The following is a 27,914-nucleotide window of genomic DNA, read 5'->3' as shown; positions in this document are numbered from 1 at the left end:
TTTAAATCCCGGAAAAGAGCCATGGAAATTATCAAGTTAGGCATTGACATAAGCATTGAGAGGATCACCTATGAGCCTGCAAATCCTCCACTCACCGCATGTTTCGCCACTGCTGAAAGCAGCATCTTCCTGAGCCTTTTCCTCCTGTAGCAGTCCCTCACAAACAAGTCCTCAATGTAAAACTCTCACTTCCCCATAAGGGTGGAGTAATTTGGGAAAAACAGCACAAACCCAGCAACGACGACGTCCCTCGCCGTTGTACCTGAACAAATCGCATTCTGGGTCATCGATGAGGAGGTCCATATCAGGGTTTTGATGGTGGGTGCGTAGGTCGAGTTGTTGCACTCAAGGTGAAGGTGTTCCATGAAAGGTGTTTGAGAAACCTCGAGGATGAAAATGGTGAAGGACTGGAATGGAGGGGAGGTGAAGAGTCTTAACTGCAAGGAAGAACTTCATAGAAATCAAGAAATATGCAGACTAAGAAAGCTTAAAAAAGAAGAAAACCAAAGAATTTCTCAATATATTTCTGTAACTGTTTTTGTTATACACCGACTTAACCAAAATACAAGAGGAAATGAAATATTTATACTACTCTATATGTGCACATGTTCTGCATATGTACAATGATGACCTGGCATATTATTTACTTATCTAATACCCCCCTTCAATCTTAGCTTAGATAACCAAACTTAAGATTGAAACAGTGACAAAGAAAATCTGGACCATGAAGACCTTTGGTGAGCACATCGACAATCTGAGCTCTAGTACACACATATTCAACAGATAAGTCACCTTTTTGAACTTGTTCACGGACAAAGTGAAAATTCGTTTCCAAGTGCTTGATTCTAGAGTGTTGAACCGGATTTAAGCTCAAAGCTATTGCAGATTGATTATCGCAATACACCACCGAAAGATAAGATAAAAACTCATGTAAATCTTTGAGAATGAGACGAATCCAAGCAATATCAGCTGTAGTATGTGCTAAGGCTCGATATTCAGCCTCAATTGAACTTCGAGACATAGAGGACTGCTTTTTAGATTGCAAAGAAATAGGATTAGAGCCAAGATACACAACATAACCAGTGATAGAACTCCGAGTGTTCAAATGTGTAGCCTAATCCGAATCACTATATGCAGTCACATACACAGAACTCCCAAAAGTGTATGTTAAGCCATATTGAATAGTCCCTTGCAAATATCGAATTATTCTTTTAACCATAGCAAAGTGTACATCCATAGGAGCATTCATATATTAACATATAGTATTCATAGCAAAGGCAATGTCTGGACGTGTAAATGTAAGGTATTATAAAGCCCCAACCAAACTTCGATATGGAGTAGGATTAGTGAGTGAGGTACTTTCAGTAGTAAGAACCTGATTATGAGGCTTACAGGGTGTGGAGCACGGCTTACAATCATCCATGCTAGCCTTGTGAATCAGATCAATCACATATTTGGCTTGATTGATAAACAGATCACTATTTGTCTTATAAGTAACCTGTAGGTCAAGGAAATAAATTAACTTGCCCATATTCATAAGATCAAATACTTCATTGAGAGCTGTGATCACAGATTGTATCAATTGGGGATTAGAGCTTGTAATTATGATGTCATCGACGTACAGAAGTAAAATAACCACATAAGTTCCTTCGATTTTAACAAATAGACTAGAATCTGACATTGAAGCTTCAAATCCAATAGCCTGCAAATAGTTAGTAAATTTGGCATTCCAAGCTCGGCGAGCTTGTTTTAAACCATAAAGAGACTTAACTAATTTGCAGACGTGAGTAGGAACTAAGGATTGACAAAGCCTTAGGGTTGCTTTATATAAACTTCTTCATGCAATTCCTCGTGAAGAAAAGTGTTCTTCATGTCAAGTTGTCGAAGATCCCAATGATGTGTAGCGGCTAGTGCTAAGATTAAACGAATCGTAGTATGTCGAACCACAGGACTAAATGTTTCTGTATAATCCAACCTCTTTTCTTGGTTAAACCCCTGAGCAACCAAGCGTGCTTTATATCAGGAAATAGAACCATCATTTTTCTTTTTGATTTTATACACCCACTTGCTACCAATGACATTCTTATCACAAAAATTAGGAACAAGTGTCCAGGTACCTTGTGCTTGAAGAGCATCAAACCTATCTTGCATTGCCCTTTGTCACTGGGGAATATTAGATGCTTGTTTGATAGTTGATGGTTTTGAAGCATCCAGAATATCAGCAACAAAGGTGAAACCCCCTAAGAAATGATCATAATCCTCAAGAGTCAAATACTGCACTTCTGGGAATATAGCTATTAAGGCCGAGTAGTCTTTTCTGTTTATGATACCAGTTCTTAACCTTGTTTGAATTCCCTATGAAATAGATGTATTACTTGTGCTAGGAGAACTAGAAGAATTGAGAAGAGGTAACACAACTTGGACAGGCAACATAGGGCTGGAAAGAGTAGCATGTGTAGTAGAGTCCTGTGCATTTTCCAAAGAACTCTTAGAAACATGATGCTGTGATGTAAAACCAAGTGATTGAGTGACTGAAACCCGTGGGGAACATTGTTGGAATCAATACTAAAAGAATGATCCATTGAAGATGGTAACTTTACAATTATAGAACTTATAGTACTACTTTGACCAGAAGACATGTAAGAAGTGGCATCTGTAATAGTTGAACCAATATGTCTATAAGGAAAATATAGTTTCATCATGAATGACATAACGAGAAATAATAACTTTCCCAGTTGATATACTGTAGCAGATAACACCTTTATAACTTTGTGAATATCCCAAGAACACACATTGGGTTGATCGAGGCTGCAACTTATTAGTATTGTAGGGCCTAAGATAAGGATAAATGGCGGAACCAAAAACTTTGAGATTAGCTATGTCTGGTTTCTTGCCAAACAACTTCCCAAAAGGTGAAACCATATTAAGACCCTTACAAGGCATCCTATTAATAAAAAAGGCAACATGATTGATTGCATAAGACCAAAACTTGTTAGGTAACTTGGCCACATATAGCAATGTAATAGTTGTTTCAATAAGATGTCGATGCTTCCGCTCAACTAATCCATTCTGCTGAGGTGTGTAAGGACAAGAGATAAAATGTAATATACCATGTGTAAGCATGACTAAGAAATTCTCCACCACCATCAGATTGTAACACTTTTAACTCTAGTATGAAATTGATTCTCAATATATGCACAGAATTTGACAAAGGAACCAAAAACTTCTGATTTATTCATGATAGTAAATATCCATACAAATCGAGTAGCTTCATCTATAAAAGACATATAATATCGAAAACCTTTAACTAAAACAATTGGAGAAGGGCCTCCTACATCACTGTGTACTTTGTAAAAGGGAATATTTGCTCTATCAATCCTATCAGAAAAATGAAGTCTACTCATTTTCCCATCAAGACAATGAGAACAAAGTTTGACAGTTTCATCAGAAGTAACAGCTATATTTGATTCTCTAAGCATAGTTTTCAATATGTCATTCGAAGATGACCACAACGCTAATGCCACAAGGCAGATGTCACAGACTGTCCCAAATAAGCAGAGCATGCACCTTGATCCATTAAAGTGGGAAAAATATGCATGGGTACTCGAAACAACTCATGATCGCTACTCTTTCCGTGGTGGAGGCTCGCCCCTGTTATCTTGTCTTACACAAAAAACTGAATATCATCACAGATAAACCAACTATGATTGTCTTTGCACAACTTTTTAACAAACAACAAATCCACAGTCAACATTGGCACATGTAAAATGTTCTTAAGATGTAAAACATTAGAAGGAGTTTGCGAAGTGTTATGACCAATATTTTGAACTTTCAAACCTTCACCATTTCCCACTATTATCTTCTCGGATCCTGCATAAGGTGTAGATTGAGCAAGGACTGTCAAATCGGGTGTTATGTGGTGAGAAGCACCAGTATCAAGAATCCAGGAATCTCCATTTGCAATTGCAGCAGAATATTGTGCATTCATAGCTGGAAAACAGGGTAAAGATGACATAGATGGAGAGCTAAATTGTGGAGACTGATTGTAGTGCACAAATTGATGAGATTGACTATTATGCACATACTGAGGAGACTGACTATTATGCATAAACTGAAGAGTTTGATTGTTATTCACAAACTGAGATTGAAGAGATACCAATCCCATATTAGCTTGAGAAGACATAGGAAAACCTTGATATGCATAGTTGGCAGATAAGGAATGAGGAGGTTGAGCTCCTTGATAGGCATAATTGCCTCTATGCCTGCAGTTTAATGCAATATGACCACGTTTGCCATAAATTTGACACTCTTGTACAGACTGTCCACCATCATTTCTATAAAGACAAGTAACTGCAACATGACCTTTGCGAGAACATATTTGACACTCGGGGACAAGATCAAACCTGTTAGAAGTATTGCTTGACCATGATTGCCAATTTGGACCAGATCTGGAATTATTGAACCTGGGTTTATAGCTTCCATTACCTCATGGTCCATAGTTATTCATACCAAACATTCTGCCATTCTGATTCAAGCCTGAAAAACTATTCGAATGAAATTGATTACCAGATGGAGGATAACTTGTCTGAGAAGAATAACTACCAGATGAGCCATAGCCAAGATTTGGAGAAAACTGAGGAGGTGAGGGATTACTCGAATAACCTGAAGATCCCCCAACATGATCATTAGAAGAATTAGCATTCACAAACATAACAGACACCCCCTGAACCAAAGAATTCATTACTGCTTCAATACTCTTCTCTACACCGATTAATTGAGCTCGAAATTCCTTAAGAGTAATGGGTGACTCTTTGGCAAAAATAACAATTCTAATTGTATCATAATCAGAAGGTAGAACTGTGTGTGCAGCAATAATAAGATCATTATTTGACACTTTCTCTCCAGTAGCCTGTAATTGATCTTTTAGTGCTTTCAACCTTAGCAGATACTTATCAATAATATCCCCCCCTCATTTTTTTTGCATAGCATGTAGTTCAGCTCTTAGATGATTGACACTAGCTTTAGAAATAGACATATATCGATCATGTAAGGTAATCTAGGCCTCATGAGACGTCTTACAGCCAACCACATGCTCAATTGCATCATCACTAAGGGTAACAATCAACAAGCTTAACAATGCCATATCCATCTTCACCCAGTTCTTATACGTAGCATTAACCTCAGTAGTAACTCCTAATTCAGGGGTGAGAACAAACTTGGGAGGACATACAGAATCACTCGTGAAATGATCAAGATGATCATATCCACGCAAAACATAGCTAAACTAAAAACTCCATTTAAGAAAATTATCATCATTCAGTTTCATCGTAAGCATACCCAGCAAACCTTCAATTTTCACTTAATTAACCATGATTGGAATAACAAATTCACTGTAATATCAATAAATGTAACAAACATAAAAAAACAATGGACGAACCCAGAAAAACCCAGGTGAAACTTGAGTCGGTGGAAAGAACACAGATGAAAAATTTACAAAATTAACTTCAAACACAGAATCAAGAGCAACCAATCACTATACAATTTCAAGAATCACAAACAAACTTCATCACTCGACATCTGCCTTCAATCAATTCACTTAACGCAAGAAAACCCAAAATTCACACAAATTGGCATCGGCCTTTCATGAATGCAGCATATAAATCGTCAATTCAACAGAAACTATGGCAAATTGGCATTGGCCTTTCATGAACGCAGCATATAAATCGTCAATTCAATAGAAACTATGGCATCGGCCTTCAATTATACAAAGGTTCGGAAAAAAAATTCCAGATCTAAGCAAAATTCTTAAGAATTTGTGAAAGCCACAGAAACAATATCACCTTATCACCAATCGAAGCAGTGAAACCTATAAACCAGACCCATTGTGCAAGCAAGACTGGCTCTCGATACCATCTTAACTGCAAGGAAGAACTTCATAGAAATTAAGAAATATGCAGATTAAGAAAGCTTAAAGAAGAAGAAAACCAAAGAATTTCTCAATATATTTTTGTAACTGTTTTTGTTATACACCGACTTAACCAAAATACAAGAGGAAATGAACTATTTATACTACTCTATATGTGCACATGTACAATGATGACCTAGCATATTATTTACTTATCCAATAAAGAGGATAGAGAAGAGTGAGGACTTAATGGAGGCGAAGAGGTCAGTTAGGTGCTCAAAGACGGCTAGCTAGTAGATGAGCTTGTGGATGTATGGGACGTCGATCGGGAGAGCTAAGCGAATTCGGTAGAAAAGTGAGTGGCCCATTGGGGTCGAGCATTAGGGTACGTCGTTAAAGGCCTTTGGGGCTGAGGTGGGTGGCGGCGGTGCGGTGGCGACCATATTTGTGGTTGGGGTTTGGGTATTTGCTTGTTTTGCAACTGAGAAAAGTTGGCTACATTTTTCCAGGAAATGCGTGGGAAAATGGTACTGGTGTGTGAGTAGTGAGGACTAAGGTGGGGAGTGGGAGCGGTTTTATAATTGAGCTGGCGATCAGGTTTCAATCCTAATCATTTGTAAAAGAGAAAGCTTAGACGGTCTTCAATTTTTAAGTTAAAATGTAAAAATTTTAACTTAGAAATAGTTTTTTTTGTTACAAACCTTCTAGCTAAACTTTTAGTCTGAAATTATTAAAGAATGCATTTAGGATAATTTTTTTCTTGAAGTAACTTTAAAAAAATAAAAAAATAACGTAGACTATCATAATTTAATTTTATGAATATTTTAATCTAAAAATTTAAATTCTTATCAATATTGAAAAATCATAAAACCGACACCATAAAAATTGTGAAATACTATGAAAGAATATGAAACATATGAAATAATTTTTTAATTAGCCACTGGATTTAAATTTGTACCATAAGATCCTGTTTTTACCATTGAATATGGTCATATTAGATCTTAGTCGTTAGGTTCAATGAATTTATAAATATAAATCTAAAAAAAATAGACATATATGGTGGCTGTGTCACTAACTCAGGGAGAATTCAGGCCTAAATTTGCCCTCAAAATGAACTTTGGAGTCAAACCTATATTTGGCCTAAGACTTAGAATAAGTTAGGGTAGATTTAGAATCTAAAATTCGAGTTTTACGAGTTAGAGTAAGTCTAAAAAGACTATTAAAATAGGACTCTTCAGATGCTTTTGTCAACATATTTTTTTTCCCAATATTCAAGTTCCAGCTTACCATACTAAAGTCTCATTAACATTTATCTTCTCTTAGATATTTGGATAGGATACGAAAAGCTTCTGTCAATTTCGGTGAAAGTTGTCAAAAGCAAAAATCAATTTTGTTTGGATGATTGCAATGATTGGATAGGATACGAAAAGTTAGGGGCAATTTTGTAAATGGATGATTAAAGGAAAAAATAGGAAATCTCCGCGCAAGTTCCCAATTGTAAACATTTGAATAAAAAAAGTAGAAAATTTGAAAAAATAATGAAAATGTATTCGCTGGTGGAAGTTCGTTTATTTTTGAAAGCTCTTTGGTATATAACTATTAAGGAGTTTGTAGCTTAATTAACTACAAGTTAGTGGCGGAAATTTTTTTCTTTGAGTGGTGAATGACATTGTTTCCTTATGCTCGTTGGTAGATTGAGAGCTATGACTTTCTTGGACTTAGTGTTTGTTGAAAACTTTCGTTTAGGGATGAGTTCAGTTCACATTGGTTTGATTTTTGTCGAAAACGAAAAACCGAACCAAAATTATTGTGAGGTTCGTTTTGATTCGGATTTTCTTCCGATTTTTTCGGTTCGGTTTGCATTCAGTTCGGCTCGGTTTAAGGTTTAGGCAATGATGAACGGAGCATGATCTCAACATCTCATCATTAGCTAGACCAAATGTGGTTGCTGCAGATGAAGCATATATCTCTCAGCCGGAGAACAATGACGATAATTTCATGGGCATATTACTCGTTTGTGATCTTATCATTAGCTAGTCCAAACATACTTCGAACATGGGATGGCATATATTTCTTTCTTTCTTTTGGTTCCTCGAGATAGCGGCGAGACTTGTGGTTGTAATCTACTGATTGATAATTCATGGTGATATACATTTTCTCTAAGTTGTCCACAATTAATCATTTTGGTTATTTTGTGAAAACTTATGTTAAATAAAGATAAAATGATTGATGGTGAATAAAATTCAGAGACTACTCTTATCGATTTCAAATCTCAAGCACAAAAATGAGAAATTATGTCAATATTAAAAACCATTTTAGTTAAAAAGCGATAATTTAATAATTCATAGCAAATGGCCTTTTACCACAATGGTGGAAAGGTGTTGAGCTGTTCCATGACAGTGCGGGTTTGAATCTCGTTAATCATAGTTCAAAACATATCCTTTTTCCACGTTGGTTTTTAATTTTTTTAATCTTCGATTTTGGTTCCGTGTTCAATTTGATTTTTTTCGGGGTGGCCCCTGTCGAACCCACCTCTACTTTCCTCCTTGCTAAGTTCTGTTTCAACTCTTTTGTTTTACTAGTATCACTTGTATGAAATATAGATATTTGTACGACTACGACTAACCAAGAAAATAAACCAAAATACATTTAGGATGATCCATAGGGCCAAATTGTATGATAATTTAACGGAAAAAAGTACGTTTGGATTAAATTTGCTAAAAAACTACACCATAAAGATTTAAATTCTAATTTTTTTTTCTTTTTACCGTAAAGTTATCTTCCAATTACCTTATCACCATTTATTCGATGAAGGCAAAACTTTTATTGTTATAAAGGATTGTGAAAGAATACGAAATAATTATAATAAGAGTAAATTATAGTGATAGTCTCTTAACTTTAACTCAATTGGAGCAATGATCCCTCAACTAAAAATTCATTACCATTGATCCCTCAACTCATCAAAACGTGCAGCTATAGTCCCTAAACTAAAAATTCATTACCATTGGTCCCTCAACTTTAATCCAACTGGAGAAATTGTCACTCAACTTTAACCCAATTGTAGCAATGGTCCTTCCAACATAACTCATTTTGACAAAATTCTGACGAAATTGACGAAAATAACCATAGCTACACGTTTTGATGAGTTGAGGGACTCCAATTGTAGCAATGATACTTCCAACATAACTTATTTTGACAAAATTCTGACGAAGTTGACAAAAAGAGTCATAGCTACGTATTTTGATGAGTTAAGGAACCAATGGTAATGAATTTTTAGTTGAGGGACCATTGCTCTAATTTGATTAAAGTTGAAGAATCATTGCTATAATTTCCTCTTATAATAATTTACAAGTGATAAAATTTCAAACTCGAAATGAATAGATGAAAACTCAAAACCCTCTTCAATAATATAAAATGAGAAAGAAACTTCACTACTAGTTGGAGCAGTAATTTATGCAATGTAAGCATTTTTTTGGTCCCAAATTTATGGGAAACAATTTCTAATTATTCCCCAATTGATTAAAACCCTACAATTCCTAAAATTAAAAAATTATACGAGTGGGAAGCCATACTCTCACTCACGCCCCTTCCCAGCCACCTCTGCTCGAACCGGTGGCGCACTCGCCCTTCCAATCTCCGACCGAAAAATTTCCAAATTTCCCTCCCACATTTACCGGAATCACAGTCCCACTCCCGGACTCTCAGTCTGATGCAAAGCTCGGCAGCTTGGCCAGGTAGGGCAGCAGCAGAAGCATGACCGATAAGCCACCAGAAGCACCATCTCCGTCACCTCCGCCGTTGAGGCAACTCTCTCCCCAAGACTGGGAGTCGTTAATCGACGACTTCCAGCACGGCGGCGCACGCCAGGACAGATGGACCTCCGCTCAGCCGATACTCCTCTCCCTCCTCGACCAAGCCCTCTCCTCCATCGCCAAGCGCGACTTCCCCCTTAAGCTCCACGTCATCACCTTCCTCGAGGAGTTCTCCGACCCGCTATTCTCCACTGCCATCGCTAACGACGCCGTTTCCGGACGCAAAGTTCTCAACCGCCTCATCGAAACCCTACGCGCCCTGATCCAGACACCGCCCGATGGGGTCCACATCACGTTCGCTCTCAAGGAGCAGATGATGCTTTCCGTCACCTCAGTCGTTGTCTCTCTCGACGACGACGTCGTTTCGATCTCCACCGTCGAATCGCTGGTGGAGCTGCTGTTAACGGTGATCAACCGTCCCAATCATGGCGTCGACCGTCAGGCGCGTGCCCTGGCGTGCGAGTGCCTGCGCGAGATGGAGAAAGCTCGGCCCTCCTTGCTTTCTGAAATCGGCGGACATCTCTGGAGCTTGTGCCAGAACGAGAGGACTCACGCCGCTCAGAGCTACATTCTGTTGTTCACCACCGTCGTTCACAACATCGTCGTCGAAAATCTCAGCGTTTCGATTCTCAATACGACGGCACCTTTGGTGCCGTTCAGTTCGCCGCAGAACGGGTCAGGTAAGGAGGGTTCGGGTGGGTTGAATTACAAGGAGCTGAGGAGGGCAATGGCTTTTCTGCTAGAGTGGCCGCAAGTGTTGACGCCGTGTGCGATGGTTGAGTTCTTGGCTCTGGTAATGCCAATGGCGGCGGCATTGGAGCTCCAAGCTTCGATGCTCAAGGTCCAATTTTTTGGGATGGTTTATTCGTCTGATCCTATGCTCTGCCATGTTGTTTTGACCATGTTTCCTAGGTTCTGGGACGCGTTTGATGGGCAGGAAGGTGACATTGCATGGAGGCTTGTGCTGCTATCCAAAGAATCGCAGCACCACTTGGTTTTTCGATTGCTGGCGGTGCATTGGTTGCTTGGTTTTGGTCAGTTAGTATTGAGAAGGGAAGTAAAGAAAGTGAAGACCATTGTTGATATGGGTTCGAGATTCTATCCGAGTGTGTTCGATCCCCTTGCTTTGAAAGCCTTGAAGCTTGACCTTCTTGCCTTTTGCTCTGTTTGTGTTGATATCTTGAAACCAGAGAAGAGTGTTTCGGGCGAGGATGGTGAGGTGAATGATAAGTTGGTGGTGAAGTTGTTTGAAGATGGACTTGTTTGTGTATCAGCATTCAAATGGTTGCCTCCGGGAAGTACTGAAACCTCGGTGGCATTTCGAACTTTGCACAGGTTCTTGATTGGAGCTTCGTCTCATTCAGACAATGATCCTTCCACCACTAGAAGTCTCATGGACTCCACCATTTTCAGGAATATACAGGTAGTTTTCTCTCTTCCTCAGTCTCCATCTATGTGTCCTACTACAGTTATAAGCATTGGATATGAAATTTTCTGTTTATGGTTGAGGATATTTTAGGTTTGGACAACGATTAGTCCTCCCCTTAGCTTTGAGTTTGAATTGAATTATCAGAATTTTAGAAGGATAATTTTGCGCTGTTTTACTCGGATTACGGATTAGCTGATGTGTTTGGATTCGTCTCAGTTCTTGTTGAACATATATTATTTGTAAGGAATACTACAAGAACCAAATAATTGTTATCTGCTGATATGATAGTGTATGCATTGATGTAATAGTTATATCTAGCAACTAATAAGAAATTTTGAGGTCATCTACCTCAATAGTTGGTGTCTAAAATTTGGGCAAACTGTTGATGCTTCTAAAACTAATAGTATTTATGTCTAATATATTGACATTAGTAGTGACATTGTTTCTCCTAAAAATAATGGTTTTTCATAGATTTAGCGTGATGGACTTTTTGTATGGTCTTTTTCCCTTTTAAAGTATGAAGGATGATGTTCATGTAATTGAGTTTTTCTTTTTTCTCTAAATCCAATATCTCCTTGGAAGTGTTCGCTATGCTTGATGTTAAATAAAAAGTAGCTGTAAGCTTTCTCTTAACTATAGCTTGTGGCTTGTTAAGTGGTTGCATGATGTGGAATGCATGTCTTGGTCGCAATTAGATGTTAGAATGCTATGAAGTGATCGGTAAAGATCAATAGACATACATTTAATGTAACAGTAATGTGCCAGAGAAAAAGGTAAATCATTACTATTAGTGTCCGTTTGGCACCAGCAAGGATATTAAAGTCGCTTAATTTCCCAAGAATCTGATCACGAGCATTTGTTAAGCTTTTTATGGTCAAGGAAAAATTATTTGTGTAAGATGATTTTGATTGTTTTCTTGTTTGGTACTATTACTTTTTAATCTTAATTATGCAATTGCATCACTGGTCTTTAGTTCAGAGGGAAGTGGGAAGGCGTTTTCATCCTTGTGTCTGTGCCATTTTTAATGTCTTTAAATTTCTATGTCCAGGGGATGCTGGTGGACCTGATGTTGGAGTGTCGGAGATTGGTTCCTGTGGTAGTTGTTTTGACTGATCGCTTGTTGGGTTGTCAAAAGCACCGTTGGTTGGGAGAGCGCCTGCTTCAGGCATTTGATGAGCATTTGCTTCCAAAAGTGAAATTGGATTACAGTTTGGTTTCTTTTTTTCCAATATTTGATAGAATTGCTGAAAGTGATACAATTCCTCCTCGTGGATTGCTAGAGCTTCTCACCAAGTTCATGGCCTTCCTTGTTGGTAAACATGGCCCATATACAGGACTAAGATCATGGTCTCAGGGAAGCAGAGTTCTTGGCATCTGTCGAACCTTGTTGATGCATCACAAGAGCTCTCGATTGTTCCTTAGAATGTCTCGCCTTTTGGCATTTACTTGCCTTTACTTTCCTGATTTGGAGGTTCGTGACAATGCAAGGTATGATTAATAAACCTTCTTTTTCTCTTCTTGACTTTTTCCTTGAGAATCGTACCCTTTCTTTTGTTATGGGAACTATATACAATTTAGTAAGCTTGGCAATAGCCACGATTAGCTGATGACATGTTGGTTCGTTATGGTCTTTCTGCAGGATCTACCTTCGGCTTCTTATCTGCGTGCCGGGAAAGAAGATCAGGGACCTGCTGAATCTTGGGGAGCAACTCAGTATTTCACCATCTTCACATGCCAATTTCAATGTCCAAACTCCTCGCTTTTCTCATAGTCTCAAGAAGTCGAAGACCGTCTCCTCGTATGTCCACCTTGAGCGCGTAATCCCCCTACTAGTCAAACAGTCTTGGTCCTTGTCTTTATCATCTTTGGGTATTGGAAGTAGTGATCCTGGTTACTTAGGAGGCGTCAGGGACATTGAACCCATAGTAGAGGATAGTGATATTGATGACAGTAGTGATGTCCAGATTGCACCAGAAGCTCAAGCAATTGATGACAATGGTAATGTCCAAATTATCCCTGAAGATCGAAGAATTGATCGACCACCGGAGCCATTGCGTGTGACGGATTCAAAGATTTCGGAGATGTTAAGAATACTGAGGACGCATTTCTCATGCATTCCTGACTTCAGACATATGCCAGGAATTAAGGTTAGACTATCATGTAGTTTGAGGTTTGAATCTGAGCCTTTCAATCGAATATGGGGAGTTGATTGCCATGCTGGTGGTTCGAATGAATTAGATGCCCTTCCCGCTATATATGCAACAGTGCTAAAATTTTCATCCTCTGCAGCATACGGGTCCATTCCATCATATCATATACCTTTTCTTCTAGGTGAGCCTCCCAGAAAAACTAATGTACCTGATCAGACAGTCTCATTAGCTATTGTTCCTGTAGAAAATGCTTGTGGAGAAGATGAACGTTATAGAGCTCATGTAACGATTGAATTGGAACCACGGGAACCCACGCCTGGTCTAATTGATGTTTCAATTGAAACAAGTGCTGAAAATGGTCAGATAATCAGGGGACAGCTTCACACAATCACTGTTGGCATAGAGGATATGTTTCTCAAGGCTATTGTACCATCTGACATCCAGAATGATTCCATACCTGGTTATTACTTAGATTTGTTCAGTGCTCTTTGGGAGGCATGTGGCACTTCAAACACTGCACGGGAGACATTTCAGTTGAAAGGAGGCAAAGGGGTCACTGCTATCAGTGGTACTCGGTCGGTCAAGCTACTTGAAGTCCCTGCATCATCCTTGATTCAAGCTACTGAGCGCTATTTGGCACCCTTCGTTGTAAGTGTGATTGGTGAACCACTTGTTACTACTGTAAAGGAAGGAGGAATCATTAGGGATGTAATCTGGAAGGATGTGGCCTCAGATTCGTCCCTTGATATTACTAGCTCCGAGACCAATTTTCATAGAGGCCCACTTCATCTTACATACGGTGATGATGCAGAGGAAAGGGACAGTCCTGTCAATACCCGCAAAACAAACATGGGTAGCTTTCTTATTTTGATATTTCTTCCACCAAGGTATCATCTTCTCTTCCAAATGGAAGTATCTGATGTTTCAACGTTAGTACGAATTCGAACTGATCACTGGCCGTGCTTAGCGTATACTGATGATTATTTGGAAGCATTATTTTTGGCATAGGAATTCGTTTATTTCTACCGTGCAAGTACGAAACATGAGGATTCTCATCGGTGTGGCTCTAAGGTCATTGGCATTTTGTTCTATATCTTCTCTCCATATTTATCCGTACAGAGAAGGGTAAATTTTTTGCACCCAGAATAAACTCTGCTGTAAATTCATCTCGAGTTATTTTACCTTGTATTCTTTTGTTGTGTTGAGAATTTAGATGTGCAATTTTGGGGCGTTTTTCGTTGTGTAGGTAGGATTTTGTAACCAAAAGGTTGAAGTAATTTGTAAGCTGATTCTTTCATTGCAATCAATAGAAATCTTGTTGGCATATCTACTAGTAAATACCTTGTGAATTTCAAATTTGAGCAAAACAGTACTTTGCTCATTCATGCGAGAGAAACTTATATATGCGCGAGTTTCTCTTGCCTGAATGATCAGTCTCACGTGATGAATCATCTCGTGAGGAGGGAACCCCCGTAACTTGAGAATTCTTGTCCATTGAGGCAATAGGAGCGTCCGCGTATACTTTTGCACATCGAGAGCCTTTTGTAGAAAAATGAAATAAGTCATAAAAAAATAATGACCTAAAACTATTTGAGTGCATTCAAATAATTTGGTGAACTGCAATCTACAGAAAAGTTAGTTCGTTCCTCACCTACACCTAACCACAACATCCAAAGATTACACGAGATTTTAACCAAGAAAACAAGAAAATTGTTACATGAGATCCTGAAGTCCTCTTTGACCCCATAAGCCCCTTCTGCTTATGCCCACATATGTTACAAAAGCCAACCTCACCAAATTTCCTGGCAGGTTAGCTCACATAATGCCCTGTTTTGCGGCGGTGTACGGCTATAATCTGATACAAACCTGAAGAAGAGGCCACATCCCTCAACCTTGCACTGGTATGGCCGCTCTCCGGTGTGCACACGTAATGTGCTCAGTGCGGGCCCATGCCCACTTGAACGACATGGAGCAGCCTTTCCACGGGCACTTGAGGGGCCTATCATCGTCATGCACACGGCTGTGACTCACTGCGTACTTGTGAGAACTGAACCTCTTGCCACACCCTTCATGGGGGCAGCGGTTACGCTTGTGCAACATTAGCTCCGCCTTTGTTGCAAACCTCATCCGGCAGCTTTCTATGTCGCACCTGTGAGACTTCCTTGCGTGTTCCTTCTTAGGAGGAACAGGAACATCTGAAGGTTTCTTCACCTTCTTTGTCACCGGTTTCTCCTCCACCTCTTCTTGGATTTTGTCCATCCCACTTGTACTCAGTTGCATCTTTCCCAGCCCTTGGTCTCAACCCCTCACACGGCCCTCTAATAAATCCATTGAATTCGAGGTTATCATCTATTATTTGCTCCAGTTCTCTCTTTCTTTTTCTTCCCATTTCAGGACTTGGTGCAACCAGCATTTGAGGACCCGATGTTTTCCATTTCTTTATCATGTAGAGATAAGCAAACCTTACCACCATTGCGTAAGTCTGGAGCAGCACGAGGCTTTCTTTTAGCTCTAGAATATGTTTGGATTGAAGGAGATGGTTGACATTTTGAAGTATCTCGACTAGGAATGAGTTCCTCACTACCATTTGTAGTACGATTTTTCCACCCTTCATCCAAGGCCATAGAACCACTGATGTTTATTGTTTCATAGGTCACTCTGGGAACCTCAAATTCTTCAACCAAGCGAGGTGTGGCCTGCATTTCTGTTTCTATGATGAGACTAAGTATGGGTGCCTCTATAGCTTCATTTGTAGTCTGGACTTCTTGCTGCATTACAGTGTCTGAAGTCGCACCATCATCTGTGCCTTCCATAGAAGAGCCTCCCCTTGGCACTTCAGAAGATTCTTCCACTGAGATACAAGGTTGAATTATTTCCATTTGTGTCACTGAAGTCAAGACATGTTCTCCCCCACTCCTATCTGCAGTTAGAAATTCTTCACTGCGAGAAATTGTACCAGGGCAAAAATCTGCTGCAGCACAGAGCTCTCTTGGAGCTCCAGAAGTTCCTTCCACCGAAGCAAGAGAGGGCTCAATTAGTTGTCTTCGAGGACTTAAACTGGGTTCCTCATTTTCTCCTTTCGCAGTCTTAATTTCTTCTGCCAGTTCGAATACTAAAGATACATCATCATTTGAGTCTTCAGCATTATGGGAACTACATGGAACTGGCGCCTTGTCTTTACTTCTGTTGGTAGTTTCGATTTCTTGCTGCACTTCATCATCCGAAGTCATGGAATCACAAACTTCATTGCTTATGCAAGATTTCTCCAGGACTGTATTCACCATCTGTGGCTCAGAACTTGTAACAAATGAGTTGGCAGCACATAAGTTTGTTGTCTCAGCAAGAACAGATACGCCAGCCATAACTTGGGACTGCCCTTCCGATACTTGATTACAAAATTCACTGGTATTGTTGATTTTTTCCATTTGCTGCTCCTCTATTTGCATTGGAACCGTTTCATCAGCTGCAATGACAGGTGGAGTAGCAGACTTTCCTTGACTGGCTTCTTCAAGTATCCTTATCTCATCTTGCACATCAGAAATATTCCTTGATGCAAACTTACAACCTTCACCGTTCATGTTTCTTTCTTCAAAACTGTGATTATCAACCTGTGCCTCAACACTACCAGCTATTAACGTAGCAGTGGTAAGTGTATCTACAACTTGTGAAGGAGTAGAGTACAAACTGATATCCCTGGTTGCTTCAGACATCTGGACAACAGGATACATTTCAGACATTCCGCTTGACGCAGAGGAATCAAATCTTGCACAACTGCTCGTGGAATTCCCATTGTTGCAAATGTTGCTTTCTGATGCCATTCTACTATCTTTACCACCAACACCTGTAGCAGGGTGCCCACAGACCCTACCCACTCCTGTAGAACTCCCTGCTTTAAGCTTCAACTTCCTTCTTGAATATTGAATTATTTTTTCTTCCCTCTTAAAAGAGGTCCCATCTGACCTTCCACACACCACTTCATCCTTTTCCTCAATGTTCTCACATGGTTTATAATCCACTGGATGATTAAGCTTTTTAGAGCGAGATCTTCTTGATTGCCATTTGACGGCCAGAAAATCTGAGCTGGGACTTTGTTTGGAGAACAAACCACCCAATGTCAATGCATGCTGGACTTGCTTCAAGGACGAATTCTTTCTGACCTTGACACAGTAGTGTAGGTTGATACCCAACTTTGAGGTCCAGTCTTCTCCACATTCATCACGTTCATCATCAACAGCAAGCTCTATCAAATTCAGATCTTTCTGTGATGCATTATCCAATGAAACCTCATTATAATTGAAAGAGCAACCAATCTCCTCTGCAATTGCTGCAGCCGGGGCCTTTATTTTCTGATAGTCTGCAGAAATTCAAATAGTAAAGCATCAACTAACAAGAAGTAAAAACAACTTTGCAAATTAAGAGAGTATCAAATACTATTCTTCTAACGAATCTTACCAGAATGGCAAATTACAAGCATGTTCGCTCCACCTTTGCACTGCAACAGGTCCACAATTTCCACAGCGTGCTCAAGGCAGAAACTCCTTGGTCTCAGAAACTTATTAACAGTATTCCAACCCTTTTTTATATTGTCTGCGGAAGGAATTAGGGGATCTTTCGCAGGTGGCAAAAAGTTGGGAACAGAAACGAGGTCCTCTTCTGCAGAACAAAGAAAATAATAGATTTGAAAATTTGCTTTCATGAAAAACACCTGGAAACAATGTATAACTCCCCAGTTCCTACTACTACTCCAGAATTGAAAAACTTTAGAACATTAAGAAGCTATGAACCCCATTTACATGATACTATACAATAAAGAGAACGACTGATAAAGTTGACAATTAGCTGATTCAAGGTCCAAAATCAGAAACAGAAGCAGCAGGCCGTAAACATTGTGCACAGGAAGATCCCACAAATTAATCACAGAAGCTTCACAACTGGAAGTGTGAAGACTTTGAGGCAGTTCTTAGTACCCCAATGTCAAAACCTATACAGCTGACGGACAGAACATCACTAGACTCCCAAAAGACCTGAACACCATTATATAGGCAAATAGCTATTTTTGAGGGCTCCGATACTTTAAACTGTTAAGCTATATCCACCTTGAATTTTCTTTTCTCTCAATCACTAAAACTAAAACTAGGAAGTTAATTGTGAAAACCAAACACATGAGCAATGAAAATATGTAGATTGAAATTCCTATACCTGTAACAAATCCCATGACAGATGCATGACAGTCTGGAAACAAATGAGAATTTTCAAGTCCTGAAATGCCAGGGGAACCTTGAGCAGTAAAATTCTCAGTTTGCAGTTTCATTGATGCTTTCTCGGATGGTTGCACGACAGACATAAATGGAAACCCAAGTATACCACAAGCCACGCATGCCAATGTGCCTGAGTCGACTTGAAAGTCCCGTGATAAATCATCACTTCCCAAATACAAATCATTCATATTTTCCATATACAAACTCATCTCGTCAATCAGCACTTTCTGATCATTATCGTAATTTCCACACTGAATATGGGTAGCATCTTCCTTTGGATTCATATCAACAGCAGCACCACCACCGGGTGTTACGGAATCTTTACTTGTATATGGAAGTAAATCATGGTTCCATAATACTGCGTGGTAACTTGATTCTTTTCCAAGAAGGACAGACAACACATTGTTTTCCTTTACTATATCTTCAATAAAAGCCTTCTTCACTGAAAACTCCTTTTCTTCCTTTTGCCGATCTCTCCTACGCGAACTTCGCACACCTGGTAGTAGGGACCTTGGCACCCTGGAATAATAACAAAACCGCAAAAACAAACATAAGCAACAACTGCAACTGGCTGGCCTAGTTGACAACTTTATCAAGGCAAGCAAAGACACAATGCAGTTCTATCTAATTGAGGCATAGAAGAGTAAATACAAGGGAACAACTTTATCACAATCACTATTATCCATCATCAAAGAACAAGTTCCAAAAGCAGCATATGACATACTGAGACTATCTTGTGCTCAATGTAGTTTGAATAAGATGTTTAGCTGACCTCGAAACAAAAGACATGGTCAAGAGGTATAGCAGCTGTTGATGGGAGAGCATAGGAAGGTAATTCATAGCAGCTCTACGTACTGCAGCTTCTTTAGCTACTTTAAGCCATTGTGGTGTTCCAAAGTTAGCAGCTTCCCCACAGTTAAAACCTATAGTAATCCATCAAAGACTCAAGATGAGCAACAATGCTGAAGAGGCAATAAAAATTTGTTTCAAATAACACAAGAAAATTTATGAAAACCAAGGACTTGCAGACGAAAATGGGAAACATCATGTGCATGCAGAAAGAACCATGCCATTAGTACCATATAAGCTATGATTGAAACAATTGAATACAAAAAATTTTATTGCAAATTTGCAATTATCAGAAATCGAGTTTAAATATCTGCAATAGCAATTTGTTTTAATGGAAGAGGTCCATGACTTTGATTTTATCACAAAAGAATTAGGAAGAAAAGGTACTAAGGCACAAGTCCTTATCAAACTCATGTGGACTGAAGACCTTCACATTAGCAATCATGAGAAATACCAAAAAAAAGCCGGATGAAAGGAATAACGTTAACACAAAAATTGGAAAATAAAAACATGGTGTAGTTTTTGTGCAGAGTTAAGCCTTGACCACCTCCTGTCTATATCATCTATAAATCAGGACGAAAGGAATATGCTACAGCCTACATGAAACTGGGAGGATACCAACGCAACTAAAGCGTTAGTTATTTCCATCAATCTGGGGTTTAGCTACTAGGATTCCTTTATTCCATTTAGCCATATCCAAGGCCAAATTCTCTGATAATGCAAGAAGAGCATTACGGGGGAATATTTAACCTCTTTCTATAGTCCATTTATCCAAGGCACCTAACCTCCACTCTTCCTGATGACACAACAATCCAAGGTACTTCCTCACTTAAACTTCCAACTTTGTCTTCGGTACGTTTGAACTAATAGCTCAACAGAAAAGTGGAATAAAGTTTTCCAGATTAGTTGGAGGAGGTACTGTATACTCTCACTATAATGTAAAAGTGATACGTGCTTATGGTTCTAGATCAGCTCTTATGGTCAATAAATCTAAGTTAATAGACATTACTAGAGGATAAATTATTTGAAGCCTTTTGTCATTTCTGTTTCATCTATGGCTATTCAAATCAAGTTCGGGCTCAAAGGGCTACTTCTATCACAAAGGAATTGAATCCTTTAGGTACTTACCCCCCTTTTCTTGTAGGTTTGATAGATATGCCCTATTCTTTGTAGAACTTCTATACCCTATGTTTAGTGTCCAATGCACATGAAATTTCTTTCTGCAACAAATGCCAAGTTGTAAGCATTTACAAAGTAAAAACAGGGTTCAGGCCAAAATGTAAAAACTATCATATCCACCACTACGATAGCGATAAGTAATAAACAATGTACAGTAATTACCGTGGCTGAATCCTACATGGTAAGCCCTTGGAAAAGTCACAACAAATTCACCAGAGTTCTGTATTAACCTAAAGAAGAAACCAGAATGAACAAAATTAGAACATCAAAAAGACCCAACCCAACAGAGACTCAGATCCACAGATCAAATCCGAACATTCAGTATAAATAATAAATCCTCAACCGAGTTAACATTATAAATAAACAGTAGAAGTAACAAGAAGGGGCAAAAGAAAGACCACCTGCAACAAGGAATCCCTGCTGCAACAACAGCCTCAGGTGAAATTAAAGTTGTTTTATTGCCCAATAGTGAGAGAGCAGCTGGTAATAAGAGAAACTGGACCTGAGTTACAAAAAGGCTATGGAAGTAATAACAATAAACAAATGCTCAGAAGCTCAGAGGCTTTTAGTAAACAATGAATGAACCAACCATATAAGAATTCACATACCTAGGCGGTCAAGATTACTACCAAACGCCTCGGTGCGAATAAGTTCCTCAAAATCAAATGCATAATCGCCTGGAACAGAATACCAAGTCTTTGAAGATCCAGTGTGAAGAAAATTCATACTGTGAAGCTCATGATCTTCAACGTGCCAAGCAAACCAACTGAACAACATGCCAATGTAAACCATAGGAGAAGTAACACCCGGGATATCATCGGGCATGAAACGAGTAAGTGAACCAGGTGAACGTGCAATCACTTGTAAGTTCCAAGGACTGTTTGAAAGCTTCCAACCAGCAGTACCTTCCATATCACAACATGAATTTGGATTTTTTTGCCTAGATGATTGGGGCGTTTCATCTGCTGATAATATTTCTGGAGCAGTAGATGATTTGGATGCCTCTAAACATGTATCCGAAACATTCCTACGAGTAGCATTCTTAACTTCCTCATTATGGGAGTTTCTTTCGCTGATACTGATCATTTCACCTTTCTTGCTATCAGAGTTTTCATTTCTTCTCTGGTAGGAGTTCCTCTTCCGCCTCCGCCTGTGAGAAGAGCGGAATTGTCCCACAGGCTCTTCAAAAGCAGACCCGGGCACATCATTTGCATACTCAATATATATTGGCTTCTCAGAAGCTGCCTTCCAAAACATTTCCTCTATACCCAATGGGGTAACCTCCCTAATTGAACCTAGCATGCTCCTTGCAAAAGCCCTAGACTTAGTTTCAAACTGCTCCAAAGTATAAATTTCTCCACTTTGCCACACTTGCTTATCAACACCCGAAGGCGGATTCTGAACTGCTGCCCCTTTCACCTTTTTCACACTCTGACCCAATTCTTGGTGTCTTGTGGTAAAGACTGCCCTAGCCTCCCCATCATTACCACCATCCCCAGAACCCGTTCTCATCGGAGAACAACCCTCTAAAGAATTTACATCACTACCCAATTCTGGACACTTCAAAAGTGACTTATTCAAGTTGCTAAAAACATATCTTTTTGAGGGTTTTGGCAATGGTGGGATAATCTTGCAAATACCAAATCCACTAGCTTCCTTCTCGATTTTCGATATGTAAGCAATCGGGTCTGCGAATTCAGTATGCGTCGGCCGGAAGACGGGTGCCAATGGCAACCCTTCGAGCCAACTGGGTATTTCAACATCACCCATTTATAACCAAGATTCACATCCGCAGCATATCCTACTATACAAGCTAATGGCACATTGGTTTTCAATCACAAAAGCATTGTTCTTTGAAGTTCCAATACCAACCCAATAACCAAAACCCTATAAGTGCAAAGATTTGTGCAAAATTTTGACAGAATCGTAGAAATTCAGAACCTGTAAATTCAACGAGACTGGTTGATACGCATACGATTAGCCTTCAGAAGCAACAGCCAACTGCAACTGCAAATACAGAGAGAAAGTAGAGGGGAGAGAGAGAGAGGAGAAAGAGGGAGGAGAGGAAGGAGAGAGAGAGAGAAGAAGAGAGGAGGAGAGAAAGAGAGAGGGGGGGGGTTGTTTGTCTAGGTTTTGAGCAACATTCTTGAAGCTGAGTCTGGGAGAGGCGGGGAACGGCTAAATTGCGCGGCTAGGACACAGCGCACGAAGAGTCACTGTTATTTTCTGGCCGTACGACTCGGATAGGGATGGGGTCGCGTTGCGGTTAGTTTAGGTGTGACTTGCGCATAGGCGCCATTTTAGCACGAAGCCGTCCTAAAGCCTTCTACATTAGGCTGGAAAAATGAGGATGATATCAATTTATTAAGCTCATAAAGTTTATAGAGTAATCACACTTTTATAGGGTTAATATAATTAAAAAGAACTTTATTGCCTATCTATGAGAATAAGAACGACACATAAAATCGCATGAATCATAGGGTATTTTATTATGAGTCATACAAAAAAGCTTTGGGTTGAGCATAGACTAAGGAAAGGGATAGGGATCTCAAATAGTCAATTCAAGTTTATGTCATGCTCGACTATATGGAGCAATCTATCTTTTACAAAGATCGATAGAACGATATAGAGATATGCAAAGTATTTGCACATGGTTTTTATAGATTTGGAAAAAGTGAATGATAGGTTCCCAAGAGAAATTTTTTTTTTTTGGATTCTAGTGAAGAAAGGAGTATGAGTAGTATATGTCCAAGCAATAAAGAATATGTATGATGAAGTAAGGACTGTAGTAAGAACTCATGAAGGACAAACTGAAGGCTTTCCCATAATCATATATAGGGTTACTCCATGCCTCAACTTTAAGTCCTTACCTTTTTTGAATTGGTAATTGATGAGTTAACGGAACATATTCAACACATGCAAATAACAAGTGCCTCCGAGAAAAATATTATAGGATGGCAATAAGGCCAGCGATGTTTCATGGCACAAATGTTAGGCGGTCAAGTATCAACACGTGCACAAAAAGAGTGTAGCAGAGATGAGAATGCTTCGCAGGATGTGTGGGCACACGAGAAATGATATGATTAAGAACGAGGATATCCGACGTAAAGTAGGAGTTGGCCCAATTGAAGATAAGATGAGAGGGAATTGATTAAGGTGGTTTGCATATGTGAAACCAAAGACCTACATATGTTCTGGTTAGAAAATGCGATTACGAGATAGATGGTCAAGGAAAAAGGGTAGAGAAACACATAGGAAGATTTAGAAAAAGACCTTAAGAAAGATTTGGAGTACTTGGAGCTAACAGAAAATTAGACGCAAAATCGAGCGTAGTGACATTTTAGAATTCATATAACTAATCTCATTTAATGAGATAAAACCATATTTTTGTTGTTGTTTATATAATACTTGCAGCAGTGACCACCACATTTAAAAAAAATTATAATAAGAAATAAAAATGAGATGAAGATAATCAAAAGAAATTATGAATTGTGGAGAGAGCTAGAGTTTATAGAAAAAAGTTGGAAGAGTTAAGTTAAAACTTCTATGATCCACGTCGTCGATAAAAACAAGTTAACAAATTTTTAGCTTTGATCAAATTACATGGCATTGATATAGCATTGTTTCAACATTTTCCATATGATTAAATCCAGTTCAAATCAGAGAGTAAATAAATTATCTAGTCTTTTGTCTAATCCAAATGAAGGAGGAGAGGTGACATATCCAACTACACTTCCTTATTTCTATAAGAATGGTACTATCCACAAACTTATTTTTACTTTATACACATCTCTTGTTTAATTATATATTTTGATATTCTTTTATTCATTCAATTGGATAGTTAGAAATTGAAAATAGTGTGTGAAAGATAAAAATGCATGCGTGAGTTGTGCAATTGATTATTAACGGAAGGCAGCAGAGGCAGGGCCAAAGGAGCTTAAATTAGTTAACGATAATAGAGGATTCTCGCCGGATCCTCCAATCACATCCGTTCATTGTACATTGTATGATCATTTTTCATCAGCTACTATTTATATTTAATTTTAAATAAAAAAATTTACAATAATTTCTAATCGCACGATGTACGATAAATAAACGTTGATGATCTTTGAAATCCTTACAAAAAGGGTGAATCCTGACTCATTAATGATAATCTGCAGCAAGGTTATCTCAGAACGGAAGTACGTCAAGATCATGCATGGAATATGTAGAAAAACAAACAAGGACAGTACTTTCTTCAAATATCAAGTCGACGTGTTTCACTACGTACTACTTATATAGCTTTATTTGGAAAGTGAGGGAAGATTATGCAATCGTTGGGTCCAATCATGCCCAAAAAAGTATAAATAAAATGATAAGGATTCATTTGCACCAACTTTGTTCTCTCTTTTTTATTCATAGAATTCAAGTCATTCACCATTTGCGAAATGGCTCGATCTCAAGATTTTAGAGAGATTAATCAGCGGATTACTCCTAATTGTACAAAATTGTTATTAAATTGCATCAAGTCACGGGCTTTTATCACAAAAATTTTGTTGTAATTGTTAGTGAAACCACATAATATAACTTTATATTTTAATTTATTAATTTTTATATATGCTATTCTTGTATGCTTGTCACTCTAAATTTTTTATTTTGCAATCCAAAATTTTTTATACTTGAAAAGGAAAATACAATTATTAGAAGTGCAGAATAAGATTTTTGTATTGTCAATAATAATTTTGTAAAATAATCACAATTCAATATATAGTGACAGATTAAATCTCTCCTATTAAAATTCTGACTAATGAAATCTCTCACATTTAAAATAATCACAATTCAATATAGTGGAAGGAAAAAATGTTATTAAATGCTAATGTGTCCAATTTTTGAGAAAGGAAAGTTGTTTGTTTCTTTCTTTAGAGTTCTTTCTATTTCCTGCAGATCATAGTTTTACTGATATACAAAAATAACTCAATAAAAACGTTAACTTTATTTTTGTACAGTGAAAAACTATGATTTGCGGATAAATAAGATTAATAACATCTCATTACATGAAAGGATGCATTTATGTTAATATGTACATCCCAGAAACCCTAGAACTTAATACGATCATATCCATGATCTGCATCTCTAGCTAATTACAACTACCACGGAATATTCAGCTACCCTATATTTCTTGGTAATCAAAAAATAATTCCATGTACGTAGTCACATTATTGACCAACTTAAAAATTAAAAGTACGTAAATGAATCTAAAAACTGCAAGTACGTACGTACGTATATTGTACTTGCAGTTGAAAGGTACAATATCAATCATAGGTTATGCTTATTATTCCAGATCCAACCACCATTCCCAGAGACCTGTTTGCAGTAATTCTCACATGCAATCTCGCAGATGGGAATGTTTGCGCCTTCCTCTTTCAGGCACACTGGCATGCATGGCTTTGCACAGTCTGAGAGCGCTTCACTTCCCTTCATGCTGTAGCTGCACACCATAACAACTAGCAAACAGATAACAATGGCAGGAATTTTATTGGTTTTAGTATTGGCCATTTTGGTCTTTTAAAACTGGGTTTTTATTGGGTTTTTGGTATGATTTGTGAGGGAATTGGTCGACTTGCCGAAATATTCAGTCTGCGAATAAGAACTTGGATGTGGGATTGGTTTATATAAGGGGTGGGAAGTTGCGCATGCTTAGGAAAGAAAGATGCACCTATGGTTTAGGTGGTTTGGAGCAAAACATGGTGATGAAAAATGAGGTTGGGGTTAGAAATTAGGGTCATATATTTTTGGTTGGGCTAAAGAAAGATGGTTAGTTTTTTTTTTTTTTTTTTGCCAAGAATTGAGAGGTTCAAGTGCGTAATACTATTAACACTCCTCGTTTAAGTTCTGACTCCAAATCGAACTAGCAAAATGGCCACACACTGTGTGTGGAAAATAATTATGTTTTACTATGATTTTATAATTAGAACAAAAGAAGTTAAAATTCAAAAGAGAATAAATAAGATCCCCAAGCATAAATAAGCGCCACCAAAAAAACTAGTGTGCTCCTCTAGTCTTCCATGGTGTTTTCTTCTCCACTTGTTTCGATTACTCTTCTTCTTTTGGTTTTGTGATTCCGTTTTCCTCTAGCTGGAATGAAATTTTGTAGAACGTGGGATCATGAACAAGGAGGAAGTTTGATCACAAAATGAGAATAGAAGATAGACGTGGGTGGGTTGCTTTCTGCTGGTGGTTCACTCCTTTTTTCTTTAAATTTTTTATTTTGTAATTCTCTTATTTATTAGGATGTATTTTTAAAACATTTAATTAATTGTTGTTTCACATATATATTTATCCATGATTTATTAACTTGTTTTATTGGGGTGTAATCATATACAAAGGGTTATAATCCTTATGTTTTTTAGAATTTTGTTTGACAAAAAAAGTTTGCTTATAGATATTAGTTACTCATTTGCAAATTTATTATCCTAGTCGGAAGACTAAATAATGCATGATCCCTCATTCTTAAATTTAAAATTTAAATTTGAAATCGAACAGTTACAGGAATGGTCATTTATTAAAAATTGATATCAAATCAAAGATAAGTAACAATGAATTAAATATTCATTTGTAACTGTACAAAGTTTAATGAATTAAATTTGGAGTATGGTCTAATTAATGCTGTCACGCCTCGAAAAGTAACAGTGCTAGGCTTTATTGACAACGCAACGTTATAATGCCGCCCTAAAAAGAACTAAATTAAGTCATATATACTTCACAACTTATGAACATAATGTGAGGTTTTGGATTTTCGGGTTTCAATCAACAAAATGTGATTAATTTTGAAAGGGGTACTTTTTTTTTTTTTTTTTATTTTTCTTTTGGTATAGTTCACAAATGTAATTCACTCAAAAGCAAATCTGGAAACCCAAAAATAAATCTTCTCATGGGGTCCATAGCCTAATCGTATATAAAATATTAAAGTATTTTCAAATGAAATGTCAAAAAGTTCACATTAGCAATATTATGAACAAAAGACAACATATAGTGTTTTCCAACTGAAATGCTAATTCTTATGTGACATAACGAGAATTGACGGTAAATTCAACTCGCGCCAAGTTTGCCCAACACTTGACATACTTGGCGTGACGAAACACATCGTCGGGTAAAATACCTTAAGTTGACAAACTAAAATTTCGTCGGGCAAATGTTCACACAGAATACCCTAGAGTCGCGTTCCAGAATGGTCCTTATTAATGCAATCTGGCGTGCTCGAAACTCCCTTCTTTGGGAAGACAAATCTGCAAGTCCGGCCTTGGTGAGTCAATTAGCTGGTCTCTATCTCTCTCACTACCTTCGTGCTCAGCC

The 27,914-nt window shown here is 38.2% G+C and overlaps 2 protein-coding genes and 1 pseudogene across 2 annotated transcripts; 1 reads left to right on the top strand and 2 right to left on the bottom strand.

Moving 5' to 3' along the window:
- Positions 1–68: 68 nt before the first annotated feature.
- Positions 69–6,415, bottom strand: LOC125468780 (annotated as a pseudogene).
- A 3,243-nt stretch (positions 6,416–9,658) lies between these two features.
- On the top strand, positions 9,659–14,622 carry LOC103958371. Its single transcript, XM_048565237.1, has 3 exons — positions 9,659–11,140; positions 12,195–12,634; positions 12,786–14,622. Exons 1-3 carry the CDS (start codon positions 9,659–9,661, stop codon positions 14,302–14,304), a joined length of 3,441 nt encoding a protein of 1,146 aa, XP_048421194.1. The 3' UTR covers positions 14,305–14,622.
- A 247-nt stretch (positions 14,623–14,869) lies between these two features.
- On the bottom strand, positions 14,870–22,884 carry LOC125468863 (probable lysine-specific demethylase ELF6). The gene is given in 11 exon segments (XM_048565430.1): positions 14,870–15,139; positions 15,141–15,224; positions 15,226–15,567; positions 15,569–15,703; positions 15,705–17,650; positions 17,749–17,949; positions 18,496–19,073; positions 19,327–19,477; positions 20,745–20,812; positions 20,984–21,062; positions 21,191–22,884. Coding segments are annotated over 11 exon segments (4,779 nt in total). The 5' UTR covers positions 22,353–22,884; the 3' UTR covers positions 14,870–15,106.
- Between the last annotated feature and the right edge of the window lie 5,030 nt (positions 22,885–27,914).

This window comes from the organism of the source record quoted next, unplaced genomic scaffold, assembly GCF_019419815.1.
Source record: "Pyrus x bretschneideri cultivar Hongxiangsu unplaced genomic scaffold, Pyrus_bretschneideri_v1 Contig4, whole genome shotgun sequence".
Lineage (NCBI taxonomy): Eukaryota > Viridiplantae > Streptophyta > Magnoliopsida > Rosales > Rosaceae > Pyrus > Pyrus x bretschneideri.
The sequence above is the reverse complement of the archived record's forward strand: the minus strand, read 5'-3'. Positions and strand labels throughout refer to the sequence as shown.

What these genes read in the sequence shown, in the direction of transcription:
- LOC103958371 (XM_048565237.1), top strand. Translation starts at nt 9,659, where the DNA reads ATGACCGATAAGCCACCAGAAGCACCATCTCCGTCACCTCCGCCGTTG. An exon ending in CCATTTTCAGGAATATACAG is followed by an intron (nt 11,141 to 12,194) that starts GTAGTTTTCTCT and finishes TTCTATGTCCAG; the next exon opens with GGGATGCTGGTGGACCTGAT. An exon ending in GAGGTTCGTGACAATGCAAG is followed by an intron (nt 12,635 to 12,785) that starts GTATGATTAATA and finishes GTCTTTCTGCAG; the next exon opens with GATCTACCTTCGGCTTCTTA.